The sequence below is a fragment of the Dendrobates tinctorius genome, unplaced genomic scaffold (assembly GCF_039654945.1).
Source record: "Dendrobates tinctorius isolate UK_male_01 unplaced genomic scaffold, ASM3965494v1 ptg000049l, whole genome shotgun sequence".
NCBI lineage: Eukaryota > Metazoa > Chordata > Amphibia > Anura > Dendrobatidae > Dendrobates > Dendrobates tinctorius.
In genome coordinates this window covers 9744583-9759868 of record NW_027361717.1, presented here as the reverse complement: position 1 = coordinate 9759868, position 15286 = coordinate 9744583, and the positions used below count along the sequence as shown (strand labels likewise).

At 44.5% G+C, this 15286-nt stretch overlaps 1 protein-coding gene across 2 annotated transcripts in view; it reads right to left on the bottom strand.

Moving 5' to 3' along the window:
* Positions 1-15286, bottom strand: part of PCCB (propionyl-CoA carboxylase subunit beta) — a 76076-nt gene that overhangs the window by 37196 nt on the left and 23594 nt on the right. For both annotated transcript variants that reach the window (XM_073576497.1, XM_073576496.1), the window contains exons 7-10: positions 14008-14116; positions 13589-13709; positions 12857-12938; positions 8905-9028 (exon numbers count right to left, since the gene is read on the bottom strand). In XM_073576497.1, coding sequence (XP_073432598.1) covers positions 8905-9028; positions 12857-12938; positions 13589-13709; positions 14008-14116 — 436 coding nt within the window. The remainder of the gene's footprint in view (positions 1-8904; positions 9029-12856; positions 12939-13588; positions 13710-14007; positions 14117-15286) is intronic.

The window sequence follows — 15286 nt, the reverse complement described above, 5'->3', positions numbered from 1 at the left end:
GGAAATCATGATATTCTATGAACGCCAACTAAACACTGGCTTTCATAGGACAATCCTAATCAAAGGCACAGGTGTCTTCAGCAGCCCCTTGCCTGTCATAGCACACCACCGGAGTCCCGCGATCACGTGACAGACACAACCGATGGGTGCGTGGAATGACATGCCTCCTTGCTCACAATTGTTAAATGCTGTCAAGAGATTGACCTCAGCATTGAATAGGTTAACAGCCTGTTAAAGGCAAATGATGGCTGATTAAAGTCAGAAAGAGGGAATATGATGTACCAGAACGTCATATGTTGGTAAGAGGTTAAAGTTTTTTTTAGCATTTCACAAATGAAATATATATATATATATATATATATATATATATATATATATATATATATAAAAAAAAATAGGCAGCACTCAAATTAAATGTGAAAAAAAGTGGATACTTTACTGATCCTCAAGTGGCAACGTTTCAACGGTGACCCGTCTTTATCAAGCCTGGCTTGATAAAGACGGGTCACCGTTGAAACGTTGCCACTTGAGGATCAGTAAAGTATCCACTTTTTTTCACATTTAATTTGAGTGCTGCCTATTTTTTTACTTTTGTTAATTTGGCTGTTTGGACACTGCTGAATAGGTTTTGCACAACCATTTAATTTTGGTAGTGCTGCCCTTTTATATATATATATATATATATATATATATATATATATATATATATATATATATATATATATATATATATATATATATATACACACACATACACTTATACACAGTGGGCTATATCTATCTATATACATACACACACACACACGGTGGGCTATCTATATGGATACACACCAATAAAATGGGAATGGTTGGTGACCCAGATCGGCATGCTGAATTTGCAGAATGGGCAAAACAAAAATTGGAACAGGACCCTCAGTTTACACAGAACATTATGTTCAGTGAGGAGGCAGACTTTTTTGGGTGGACCATTTATATGGATACCCCTAAATAAAATGGGAATGGTGACAGTTTTCTTGCGTAGGGTGTCTTGCATTGAAATCTGCTGCAATGACCCGGGTCCTGCGTTCACCAGACATCAACACAATTTCTATCCGCTCCTCACGTGCTAACCTCTGCGACATGTCAATAGCTGTAAACAAAGAGAAACTTGTAAATAACTCATAAAAGAATAAAGTTACGTTAAAACCAAGCACACCATTGGTTTTTCTTGTGAAATTCTCAATAAGTTTTTCCCATTGATAAAAAATAAAGTTGGATCCAAAATGGCCGCCAGGGTCAACACCCATCTTGAAAAGTTTTCCCCCTCCCATATACTAATGTGCCACAAACTGGAAGTTGATCTCACCAACCATTCCCATTTTATTTAGGTGAATCCACATAAATGGCCCACCCTGTATATAGCCAAACACACATACATGTATATATCTTACATTGTCTCCTTTACTATGTATATTGCCATCTCTTATTAAACGGTGCCCTATAGTTATGTACACCTCTGTCCGTTACACATCGGATTATATAGAGTACTGTCTTTATTACATACCATCCTGTTTTGTTAGCTGTATAATGCAATCACGGCTGATGTACCACGGGAAAGTTTCTTTTCTAATGGAGGAGCTGATGACTCGTCGTCTGGTCACCGGCTGCTCCATCAGCAGTCATTTTATATCTAACAGGAGAGGGGACTATGTAATTAAAGAGCGTGCCGTGAATAAGGAAAACCAACAAGAACAAACTATGTAAGAGAGAGCACTGTACATAACAGCAGAGAAAGCTATAAAATACGGGACGGCACCATATATAACTAGACAGGATGGTACGTAATAAGGGACAGTGTTATACATAATAAAAGAGAAAACTATAACTAAGGACAGCGCTATACATAAGTGAGTACACTATATGCTAAGGCAGTGTTTCTCAACTCCAGGCCTTAAGACCCACCAACAGGTCAAGTTTTCAGGATTTCCTTAGTATTGCACAGGTGATAATTTCTTCACCTGCTCAAGCATTAAAGGGAATGTCACCCTTTTTTTCGGCTTGCAGCTGCCGGCATAGACATCGGGGGCTTATCTACAGCATTCTGTAATGCTGTAGATAAGCCTCCGATGTAACCAGAAAGATAAGAAAAACACGTTATATTATACTCACCGGGGTGGGCGGTCCGGTGGGCGTTGCGGTCCACTCCGACGCCTCCCTTCTTCATGCGATGACGTCCTCTTCTCCCGTCCTGTAATGGCTGCGGCGCAAGCGCACTGCTCTGCCCTGTTGAGGGCAGAGCAGAATTCTGCAGTGCGCAGGCGCCGGACCTCTCCCGAAGCCTGCGCACTGCAGGACTCTGCTCTGCCCTCAACAGGGCAGAGCAGGGCGCTTGCGCCGCAGCCATTACAGGACGGGAGAAGAGGACGTCATTGCATGAAGAAGGGAGGCGCCGGACCGCAACGCCCACCGGACCGGACCGCCCACCCCGGTGAGTATAATATAACGTGTTTTTCTTCTCTTTCAGGTTACATCGGAGGCTTATCTACAGCATTACAGAATGCTGTAGATAAGCCCCCGATGTCTATGCCGGCAGCTGCAAGCCGAAAAAAAGGGTGACAGATTCCCTGTGCAATACTAAGGAAAATCCTGAAAACATGACCTGTTGGTAGGTCTTGAGGACTGGAGTTGAGAAACACTGTGCTAAGGGACTGTGCCACACAAAATAAGTGAGTACACTATATACTAAGGGACTGTGATTATATATATATATATATATATATATATATATATATATATATATATATATATATATATATATATATATATATATATATATATATATATATATAGCCCAGAAATCGGTCAGAAGGTAAGAATAACCACTACTTTCTAATTTTATTTGCCTTTCTTTTCTTACCCTGCTCTTTAACCATGCTCACATTTGCCATCACCATTTTAACTCCACTAATCTTCACTCTCCTTCGCTATCCCCAAACCCTTGCACCGAATAACTATCTCCCCCTCTCACTTACCCCCCCACCTCGCTTCATCTGCAGACATACTACTTGACCTCAGACCTCTCCTACTAAAATACAATACAAGATGATCACTCTCCCTCACCCACCTGCTTTCCCTTTCTCTACTTCTTCTCACTGCTGGTGACATATCACCCAATCCTGCCCCCCCCACCTCATACATCCCACTAATCCTCACCCCTATCTTTCTCACACTAAGAGTAACTACCGCAATCCCTCACACTTCAAACTTGTGCCACTGACCCCCACCCTACCGCACCCTCTCTCTGAAGCACTCTGGAATGCTTGCTCGGTCTGCAACAAGCTCCACGTGACCCACAACCTCTTTACCTCCCGCAACCTTTCCTTCCTGGCTCTCACTGAGATCTGGCTGACACCCCCTGACACTGCCTCCCCGGCCGCACTGAGTTATGGTGGCCTCCACTTTACCCACACTCCTCACCCTAGCAACAGACATGGTGCAGGAGTGGGTTTCCTCCTTTCTAGAAACTCCTCCTTCAACCCTATCCACCCCCCCACCCTCCCTTATCCTTCCTTCTTTCGAGGTTCACTCTGTCCGTATCTACTCTCCCTCTAATCTCCAAATGGCTGTCATATACCGCCCACCGGGCTCAGCCACTGCCTTCATCGACCAATTCTCCACCTGGCTCCTCCACTTTCTCTCTGCTGACATCCCCACCATCATCATGGGGGACTTCAACATCCCCACTGACAGCCAGCAGCCGCCAAACTCCTGTCACTTTCCTCATACTTTGGCCTTACTCAGTGGTCCTCCACAACCACTCACACAGATGGACATACATTAGACCTAATCTTCACCCGCCTCTGTTCTCTACGCAATCTCACAACCTCTCCCTTCCCCCTGTCTGACCACCATCTACTCACCTTCTCATCCTTGTCCTTCTCACCTGCCCCCCATGTCCAGCCACTAGCACATCCTCACAGAAACCTCGCACACCTAGACACTCACAGACTCTCAGACTCTCTTCTACCTCTTTCCTTCATATCTTCACTCCACGACACGAATAGTGCCACCGCTTTCTACAATGCCACCCTCACATCAGCCATAGACTCAGTTGCCCCTCTCATGCATGGCAAAGTGCGAAAAATCAATAGGCAACCCTGGCACAACAACCTCACCAAAAAACTTCGACAAGCATCCAGGGTCGCGGAGTGGCGTTGGAAGAAAACACGCCTGCCAGACGACTTCACTGCTTTCAAACAAGCTACACTTGCCTTCAAATCAGCCCTCACCTCTGCTAAACAGACTATTTCACAAACCTAGTATCTTCATTATCCCACAACCCAAAATAACTGTTCAGCACATTAAACTCTCTCCTGCGCCCACCACTGCCACCTCCAACTACCCTCATCTCTGCTCAGGACTTTGCCACCTACTTCAAAAACAAGATCGACCAAACAAGGCAAACCTTTACTGTTCCACCACCCCAACCACTCCACATACCAGACCTCTGCCCTTCCCTAATAACCTCCCTCTCCAACATCACTGAAGGAGAGCTTACTCATCTCCTTTCCAAATCACACCTCACCACCTGTGCACTTGACCCCATCCCTTCCTATCTGCTCCCCAACCTCATTAACATAATCATTCCAGCCCTAACCCATCTTTTCAACCTATCCCTATCTTCTGGTGCCTTCCCCTCTGCCTTCAAACATGCCACCATAACACCCATCCTCAAAACAAAAAAATCAAACCTTGACCCAACTTTTATGCCCAACTATCGCCGCATATCACTGCTCCCGTTTGCTTCCAAACTCCTTGAACAGCATGCCCATGCTCAACTTCCCTCCCACCTCACAACTAACTCCCTCCTAGGACATCCTCCAATCTGGCTTCCGCCCCCACCACTCTACTGAAACTGCCCTGACCAAAATTACTAATGACTTACTCACAGTCAAAGCTAACACACAGTTCTCCATCCTCCTCCTTCTTGACTTGTCCTCTGCCTACTGCTGCAGATTCTTTCTTCCCTTGGCATCAAAGACCTTGCCCTGTCCTGGAATTCCTCATACCTTTCTGACCGCACATTCAGCGTTTCCCACTCCCACACTATCTCCTCATCCTGCCCTCTCTCTGCTGGAGTCCCCCAAGGCTCTGTCCTGGGGCCCCTACTTTTTCCATCTATACTCTTGGTCTAAGACAACCCAAAGTCCCATGGCTTCCAGTACCACCTGTCTGCGGACGACACTCAGATCTACCTTTCTGGCCCAGATGTCACCTCTGCTGTCCAGAATCCCAGAGTGTCTATCAGTCATATCCTCCTTTTTCACCTCTCGCTTCCTAAAACTCAACGTAGACAAAACTGAACTCATTATCTTTCCTCCATCTCACATATCTTCCCTACCCAATCTATCTATTATGGTAAACGGCATCACGCTCTCTCCAGCACCTGAAATCAGCTACCTCGGAGTAACTCTTAACTCTGCCCTGTCTTTCAAACCACACGTCCAAACTCTTGCCACCTCCAGTCGCCTCCAACTCAAAAATATTTCCAGAATCAGTCCCTTCCTCAGCCCTCAATCTACTAAAACTCTTGTATATGCCCTATCTCCCGCCTCGACTCTTCGATCCTCCCAATACCTCCTACTCTCCTCACACTTATTCGTTCCTCACACAACCGCCTCCAAGATTTCTCCCGAATATCCCCTATCCTCTGGAAATCCATGCCTCAACACGTCCGATTATCCACCACCCTCAGAGCCTTCAAACGGAACCTGAAAACCCATGTTTTCAGGAAAGCTTACAGCCTGCAATAACCATTCTGCCGCCTCACCACCGCCTCAAAACCACCAGAGCTGCTGCACCCCCGACTTTCTGTCTCTTCCCCACTATCCCATAGAATGTAAGTCCGCAAGGACAGGGTCCCATCCCCTCTGTAGCAGTCTGTCATTGTAAATTTGTTTAATGATGTCTATAACGTTGTATGTAACCCCCTTCTCATGTAAAGCACCCTGGAATTAATGGTGCTATATAAATAATAATAATACACTATATACTAAGTGAGTACACTATATGCTAGGACTGTGCTATACATAATAAGGTTATTTTCCTGTACCTGTGTGAAATGTTGATGTGCTGCGCGCTTTTACAGATGCAATGAGCATGTCCTATGCTGATCCTCAAAATCGGATCAGAACAAAATATTCCGTGTGTCGGGTGTCTGATAAAAAATCTGGAATCGCACGGACATTTCACACAAATGTGAGACTGTAGAATAAGGGATTTTACAGATAACATTATCACTCCATGTCACACAGTGCAGATACAAAATAATATCTACATCCACTTAAGGGCCTGTTACACATAGCGATATCGCTAGCAATATCGCAGTAACGTCACTGGTTTAGTGACGTAGCAGCGATATTGCTAGCGATATCGCTATGTTTGATACTTACCTCCGACAGGCTCCCCCGCTGCTCATCGTTGATCGCGCGAGAACGTCCTGGACCATTTCTCGCCGGGCGCTTCCTGCTGGGCTTCCTGTGGCGCCGATGAGCGACGCGTGGACGCGGGCGGGCGGACGTCAGGATCGCCGCGTCTGACAGGTAAGTAGCGACCCCCCGACCGCTTCTGTGTGGCAGCTCACTAGCGACCACTTAGCGATGCACCAGCGATCCATATAGTTGTCGGGATCGCTGGTGCATCGCTAAGTGTAACGGTACCCTTACTGTTGACATCTTGCCTAATTAGAGCAGCTTTCTCCATCTGGTCAGACAGTCATGTCGACATCTCTTAGTCACGACTTGCCTTGTCACGATAATCGTCGCAGCCCTGAAAGTAACAAGGTCACATACATTGTGCCTCCCCCCTGAATACAGATATGTTCCCCACCATTAAAAATATAAAGTGATAAGCATCGCTGTGCTCCCATTAACTATAATCTCTGCTGCCCAATAATATAAATTATTTAGTCTGTGACTCTCCCCAATTACCTGTAAGGCTATGTACACACGGAAAATATGCAAGGTTTACAGTACAAGAAAAGTGAATGAGATCCCTGAAGTTTCATGCACATGCTGCTTATTTCTTTCTTGCAGACTTACAGCAGATTAAAATCTGCATAATGTGAATTCTTGCAGCGTATTTCACCCGTACTAATGGGGGAAAATATGTAATAAAAAAGCATGGTAAAAACATTGCCAAAATATAAATGTGTTTTACGCAGCGTCCTTCCTGCCAATACACTAGGATATAAATTTTCTCCTGCAAATCCGGAACGTGTGCACATAGCCTTAGTCCCTGTCCTGTGTCCCTCCAATCAGTATAAGTCCTTGATAGCATCATAATGAATTTGGGGGTGGGAGAAGATGTTATCAGGTACTGAGCATCCTCCGCCATCTCCCAATACATTACAAGTCCCTATCAGAATCTTCTCCAACCTTTCAATTCATTATAAAGGGTCCTATGCACCTTACCACCTCATCTTCCCAATAAATTTTAAGTCCCCAATAGCACCACATTGAATTGTGAGATGGGGGGGGAGGATGCCATCACCCTCCTCCACCACCCAAATCATTTCACATTTATATCTAAATGTCCTCATTCCCCTCCTCATGTTCATAAGTCCCCCTTACTCCCATCCCAATCCCCCACATCCACCATTGTCCTCTCCTCCACCCCCATCATTGTTCTCCCCCACCACCCCCATCATTTCCATCTCCAACACCTAAATCATTGTTCTCCCCCACTACTCCCATAACTGTACTCCCCAACACCCCCATCATTGCCTCCACCCCCACCACCTCCATCATTGCCTCCTCCCCCACCACATCCATCATTGCCTCCTCCCCCATCACCCCCATCATTGCCCTTTCTGCCACCTACACACACACACACAGCACCACTCACCTCTCTGCATGTTCCACGCAGCATCTTTGTCGCTGGCTGCTTCCTCTCTGACACAGAAGCGCACTGAATGATGACGTCATCCAGCCGCATGACTGACACGAAGTGTGGGTAGGAAGCAGGACGGATCCCTGCAGCTCTGCTCCGTTGCCATTGTCTCCTGTAGGAAGTGTAGCTGCAGGGATCGCTCCCTGCCCGCCTCATATGAGGGTAATCTGGCAAGGGCCCCCCTGTGCCTCGGGGCCGGAAAAACAGGCCCTCAGTATTAGCCACCCTGTAGGGGCCCCCCTCCACCCGCACTGGCTGCAAAAGCGATATGTCCGTGCCTGGATTACATTGCCTCCTGACTCCCTCTGTAACATCAAAAATACCATTTGACTTGGTCTTGTGCTGTATTTAAAGGAGGCCGATCCAGTCCGATGGGCATCCTCCATGCGGCGTCTGTTCCTCCTGTCTGCTAGTAAAAGCCGTCCTCCGGTTCTGATTGATATGGATAACGTGTCCTGCGTCATCCACGTAGCTGAACAAAGACTTGTGTCTGCGCAGTGGCATCGCTGGCCGGGCAGGCACACTTTGCTCTGCCCTACTGCGGGCAGAGCAAAGGACATCAATGCGCATGCCTGCAGTAGGGCAAAGTAAAGTGCGCGTGCGCAGCCGGCGATGCTACTGCACAATACTTTGTTTAGCTATGTGGATAATGCAGGACACATCATCCACATCAATCAGACCCAGAGGATGGCTTTTTCTAGCAGAGAGGAGGAACAGACGCCACAAGGAGGGCACCCATCAGATCGGACCAGCTTCCTTTAAAACACAGTGATATCAAATGGTGTTTTTGAGGTGTGCAGGGGGAGTTAGGAGGCAATGTAGTCATTTGTGAAATGCTTAACAGCAGAAAAAGGTGGTGGCATTTGCTGGGATACTAAAAAAACTGGCGACGGGTTCCTTTTAAACAATAGGTCATAATCGGAAGACACATTCTTTTTAGATTCTTAACGTCTAGTATAGTTCCAGGCCCAGTACCTGATGCAACTTTTGGTTGGTTTCCAACAATTCCAACTGTCCTTCCATTCATTCTGGCAAAGCCCACCACAATATTCTTGGCATAGTTTGGCATAATTTCAAAGAAGTCTCGCTCATCAACAATCTAAGAGACAGAAATCAGAAAAGAACAACATAATAATTTTGTATGAAATTGTATTTCTTAAATATTTTGTTATGCTCAATAACTTCTGCGCATTTGTCCATGCCCTCCTATTACAAATCCTCTCAACCCTTTGCTTCACAGATGTGACTGACCCCTTCCTAGATCTCCTTAAACCCCACTAATTGCACACTTACCATCCACCATTCCCACACTGCCTCCAAGGCTCTGTCTTGGGACCCCTAAACCCCTACTCTTCTCCATTTATGCCTTTGACCTGTAACAACTCAATGTCCCATGACTTCTAGTACCAACTACAGGATGAGGACACTCGGATCTACCTCTCTGCTGTCCAGAACCGCGGAGTGTATCACTCATATTGCCCTTCTCATAACACTCGAATGCTCAATGTGGATAAAATTTAACTCAACATCTTTGCTTCAGCTAACTCAACCCTTACAAGACCTACCACAGTAAATTACTCCAAGCTGTCCCATGTCACAAGTCCCCTGCCTGCGAGTTACCTTTGTCTCTGCCCTGTCCTTCAAACCATACGCCCAAAACATTATGACCTTCTGACACAGTCAACTCAAAAATGTGTGTTTATCTGGCGCCACCTAGTGCGCCTGTATCACCGTTTTAGAGCGGCAGGATAATACCAAGTAGATTACTCACAATCCCCTATAATGGAGTTAGTGTCACAACAGTGTAACCTAATAGTGCCTATAAAACCTGTTACAAACCAGACAGGCCTAAATGCATCTGCACTGATACAGGGTGCAGCAGACCCAAGTAAAATGGCAGCTGCACAGGTGAAGAAATACCAAATGAGACAGCCAGCCTACAATCAGGGATTGGCCGTGTGGTACACCAGTGCAGAGAAAATAATCCGCATGTGGCAATGTTCACACAGGGAATGCAGGGCTTCTGGCTCACAACCTCTTAGTAACACCATATAGGGGGGCTGCCCAGTGCCAACTAGAATGCATCCCGTGTGAACAGAGGCCACAAGTTTGCAGAACCATTTGGGCCCAACTGCACCCTGGAAAAAATATAAAAAGTGCACAAAAAACATATCAATATATGTAAGGTATTGGTTGATATTAAGGCCTTAATACGGAAGCTGACAAACTGCGTCAAAGTTCCTTACACTTGTCAGTCCCTACTCTAACATGAAAACCTCAAAAAGAGGAAAAAATCCTCCAAAAAATTCAGTTACAAACCAGACAGGCCCAAATGCATCTGCACTAATCCCGGGTGCAGCAGACCCAAGTAAAATGGCAGCTGCACAGGTGCAATAATACCAAATGAAACAGGTGTACCACACGGCCAATCCCTGATTGTAGGCTGGCTGTCTCATTTGGTATTTATGCACCTGTGCAGCTGCCATTTTACTTGGGTCCGCTGCACCCGGGATTAGTGCAGATGCATTTGGGCCTGTCTGGTTTGTAACTGAATTTTTTGGAGGATTTTTTTTTTTTTTTTCCTCTTTTTGAGGTTTTCATGTTAGAGTAGGGACTGACAAGCGTAAGGAACTTTGACGCAGTTTGCCAGCTTCCGTATTAAGGCCTTAATATCTAACAATACCTTACATATATTGATTTTTTTTTTTCGTGCACTTTTTATATTTCTTTCAGGGTGCAGTTGGGCCCAAATGGTTCTGCAAACTTGTGGCCTCTGTTCACACTGGATGCATTCTAGTTGGCACTGGGCAGCCCCCCTATATGGTGTTACTAAGAGGTTGTGAGCCAGAAGCCCTGCATCCCTGTGTGAACACTGCCACATGCGGATTATTCCTTCTGCACTGGTGTACCACACGGCCAATCCCTGATTGTAGGCTGGCTGTTTCATTTGGTATTTATGCACCTGTGCAGCTGCCATTTTACTTGGGTCTGCTGCACCCTGTATTAGTGCAGATGCATTTGGGCCTGTCTGGTTTGTAACTGAATTTTTTGGAGGATTTTTTTTTTTCCTCTTTTTGAGGTTTTCAGTGCCTATAAACCCTGCCCATAGTACCTAGCACACATCCATAGTCCCAACATCACCTGGTCAGTCCCTCATACCAGTGACCAAAAACATTACATAATATAATCCATGATTACCTATTAGCGTCAGTGGTACCGGGTGGTGTGACTCCTGGACCACATGCTGCTGTATTGGGATATTTTGTTGTGGCATTAACCCCATTATAGGGGATTGCTAGTAATTTATTTGTTGCTATTCTGCCATCCTAATATGGTGACATATGCGGTGCACTAGGTGACGCCAGATAAATAACGTGTTATTGGCTTATGCATGAATACTTGTATTTTGTGGCTTAGCATAAGGAAATTTAGTGTATTAACACCTGCATTGTTTGTATATTCCATCTGTGATGTCCCTCCTGGACCTGTGCGTTCTTGAGCGTTATGAGTGGTAAACATTTTGCACCTTTCTATTTCTCATTAGTAATTGGTTATGTGATTTTAACTCTGTACTAATAAAAATTGTATTTTCTACGTATATATTGCCTTTAGATCATCTTTTCTATATGTATTCTATGATGCCGCTTCAGGAATATTTCAGCTGCTTCTTTGTGAAAGAGTGAATGCCTCCATTTCACTGTTCCCGCGAGCTCTAGATAAGTCAGTGACTTGGCAGCTCAGCAGGTGAGACCCCTAAACTGAGCGCACAGCATATTATTACAGCTGAACACGAGACGTCACTGAATGAAAGACAACGTTCCTCCTCTCCTAGCTTGTTCTAGTCACCGAAGGACTAAGCGAACACACTACTTCACCGGAATACTGAACGTCTCCTTCACTGTAATAATAATGTGCATGCTCAGTGTAGGTGTCCGGCGGGCCACGTATCTCATACTTCACCACTTGATTCATTCTGAGGACCTCACAGGACCAGTGATGCAACAGATGCATTCTGCTTTGAGTCTAACGTTCCAAGATGAGTTTTTGATGCAAAAAAATGCAGCATCTTACAGTTTAAGCAAAGTGGATGGGATTTACAGAACTCTAATTTCCATGGGCCAATTCTTATTGAGGGTTCGCTGAGTTTTGTAAGGATTTTCCCCATAGAATTGCATTAAATGATAAAAATCTACATGTAAAAAAAATACATATACTCCGCACTTGAGTGTATCTGAGTTTTATCAAAGCCAAATACCAAAAACTATAAAAGACAAAAAGTAGTGGGAACGTAGTCTGAATAAAACAAAGCAGGGAAATGAGAAAACTCATACAAAGAAGCCATGGAAATAAGCCCTGCTCGTGCCATCAGTATATTCACTTGTGTTTGCCTGCCCTCAAGTATTCTCTGAAATGCTCTGGTGCGTCAGAGAAAATATATGTTAAATATCTGGCAAGAGACCATAGAGACTACACTAATCCAGCTTCAGCCCAGCCGTCTCTTCCCAGTGCCGCTCTAGACAATTGCCAGATCTCTTTCATGAGGAGTCCCGTCTAGCAGCGCTAGGAAGAGCCAGCTGGACAAGTCTCATCTCCGTCCATGATCATTACCCGGATCCTTAAAGTATGTTTTCTCTGAAATGCTGGAGCACTTCAGACGACAATACACCTGGCTTCAGTTGTGCAGCCAGGCCGAAATTAATGCTGCTCCTGGTTTGGGTAGCATGAATCAGATGATAGGTTCCCTTTTACAACCTCATCGACGGCACCCTAGGCTATAAGTGCGGGGATTTCTGCACATCGCACTCATACTTCCTACTGGATAAAATCGAGATGTTTTGAAAATTTTGTTTCTGGTGTTTCATCAACTGCAGAAATTGATGGATCGATGTAAACGTTTTAACGAGATTTAAGAGACTGAAAACGTTACCGAATGAATGATGTCCAGCATATCATAGGCTTTAGTGGATTCCATGGGAACGACAGTATCTAATCCAGGGACGAGACGGTCACTGCGAAACAACAACAAAAAAAAATTAAAATTGTAAATTGCAAAATGAATAAAAGAAGTGAGCTTTGTTGAGCTGCAGAGAACTCTGGGAAGGTCTTAAGCATTAGGCCTCACCATCATAAAAATGTATGGAAGGTCGCGAAGGGGTTAATCATGCGTCTTATGTTACATGGACAGATATAATCTAGCTGTAAGCGCACATATACTTTACTGCGAGTTTTACACGAAAACTGCAGCAAAATAGCTGTGCAATGGGCTTCTCAATTCTAACATTGTGGGAACTCCCTCAGTATGATCCACAAGTCAGAATGTGAATTTCACGCATATATTTCCTATTAGGATACACAGGGTGATATGGATCGTGCAGAATATATGGAAGGACTCATTCATATGTTTGGAGTTCTTGTACACATGCTGACCGTGGAGACATGTCCGATTTTGATCCGAGGGTCTGATAAACATTGGTAATATAAGTCTATGGGAATATGTGAAGAAGGAAAAAAAAAATTCTAAATTGGTCTGTTTTTCCAGTACGTGAGAAAATCAGATGTCTGAATGAGCGCCAACATATACAGGTTTTAGTTTTGCAGCAGCACATCGCCTAGAGAGGCAGAATTGGTAATGTGAGATTTTCAGGCCACCGACACTCACCTCGGGTCGTGGCATTCCCTGATAGGCGCTGGATCCTTGTTGCTCAGTGGGAGGTAGTTAAAAAATTCACGCAGGTTTAATAGAGCATCAACATCATTCTCAAACGCTCGATGAGCCACCCCTGCAAGGCACAAGTCAGACACAGACTTAGGAGCTAGCCACCGCCATAAAGGTATCACTGGAGAGGCGGCTTTCTTCCTTCTGGAGGACAGCTGGTTTCAATCCTGTTAAATTTTCAAAAGCCAAAACTGCAGCCTGTGGTTAATGGAAATCAAGGTCAAACGACTTGTGTGCTCCTCTCAGGTGGGCCTGATGTTACAGCATGGATGCCCAACTACAGAGCATGACCCACGGACGTCTCCGTACTGCATCGTTATACCCACACCTACAGGGCAGAGGTGAACAGAAGAGATAATAACCTGACAGTGCAGTGTGGGTTTTGGCTCCTCCAAGGTCTTCTTGTGTCACATCCTCATTGGTGACAGATTTTACAACATCCGGACCAGTAATGAACAAGTAAGACGTGTCCTGGGGAGACAAGAGCAGGGACAGAGGTTGATCCATGGGCTTAGCAGAATGACTCCAATATATTATATAATATACAGGGATATTACAAAGGTTGTCCACCTATGAGACGTCCTGTACTACCATGATGTTCCGTTCACGGGAAAAATGTACTGTATATGGCTGCCATTACATCTCCCGCTACTTACATAAATTCTGCAGACCTGCCTGGTATTGCACCCATATATTCTTAGCGCCCAAAAGTTCCCGACTTCTCACCCAATAAATTTCTTTTTCATTAAAAGGTGAAAATGTCCTTTAAAAACTGCCAAAGTTGTAATATTCTCAGCAACCTGGATCACCTGAATAGTGTGCACTCGGTCTCAGGATGGAGAACCAGGATTCCATGTATACAGGGTGGGCCATTTATATGGATACACCTAAATTAAATGGGAATGGTTGAAGATATCGCTTCCTGTTTGTGGCACATTAGTATATGTGGGAGGAAATCTTTTCAATCTTTTCAAAATGGGTGGTGACCATGGCGGCCATTTTGAAGTCGGCCCACCTAGGTGTATCCATATAAATGGCCCACACTGTAAATGAAAAGCTTATTCTGTTCTTGTGTCATGGTCATAACTCCTTGAGGATCGGGCGATTTTCTGTTATTTATTTCCTTCCCCTTATTCCCAGAGCGATAATTTTTTTTTTTCTTTGGGTTGATGATATATATAGTGCAAGAAGGTTTGTTTTTTTACAGGACGAGTAATACTTTTGAATGACACCATTCATTTTATCATATGAAGTACTAAAAAGCAGGGGAAAAAAAAAAACAATTGCACTTTTACTTATTTATTTTTTATAGCGTTGACGTTGCAGAAAAAAACTGTCCAGGCAATATGATTTTACAGGTCAGCACGAGTATGCAGATCCAAAACATGTACAGTTTATGTTTTATTTAAGTTGTGAAAAAAAGTCCGAAATTTGAGATATATATATATATATATATATATATATATCTTTTGTCACCACTTTCCAAGCCCTGTAACGTTTACAATTTTCAGAAGATGGAGCTGTGTAAAAGCTTGGTATTTGCGCCCTGATGTTTTATTGATATAATTACGGGGTATTTTTTTTTTAATGGGTCGGACTTTTATGAACACAGCAATGCCAAGTATGTGTAATTTTTTATTA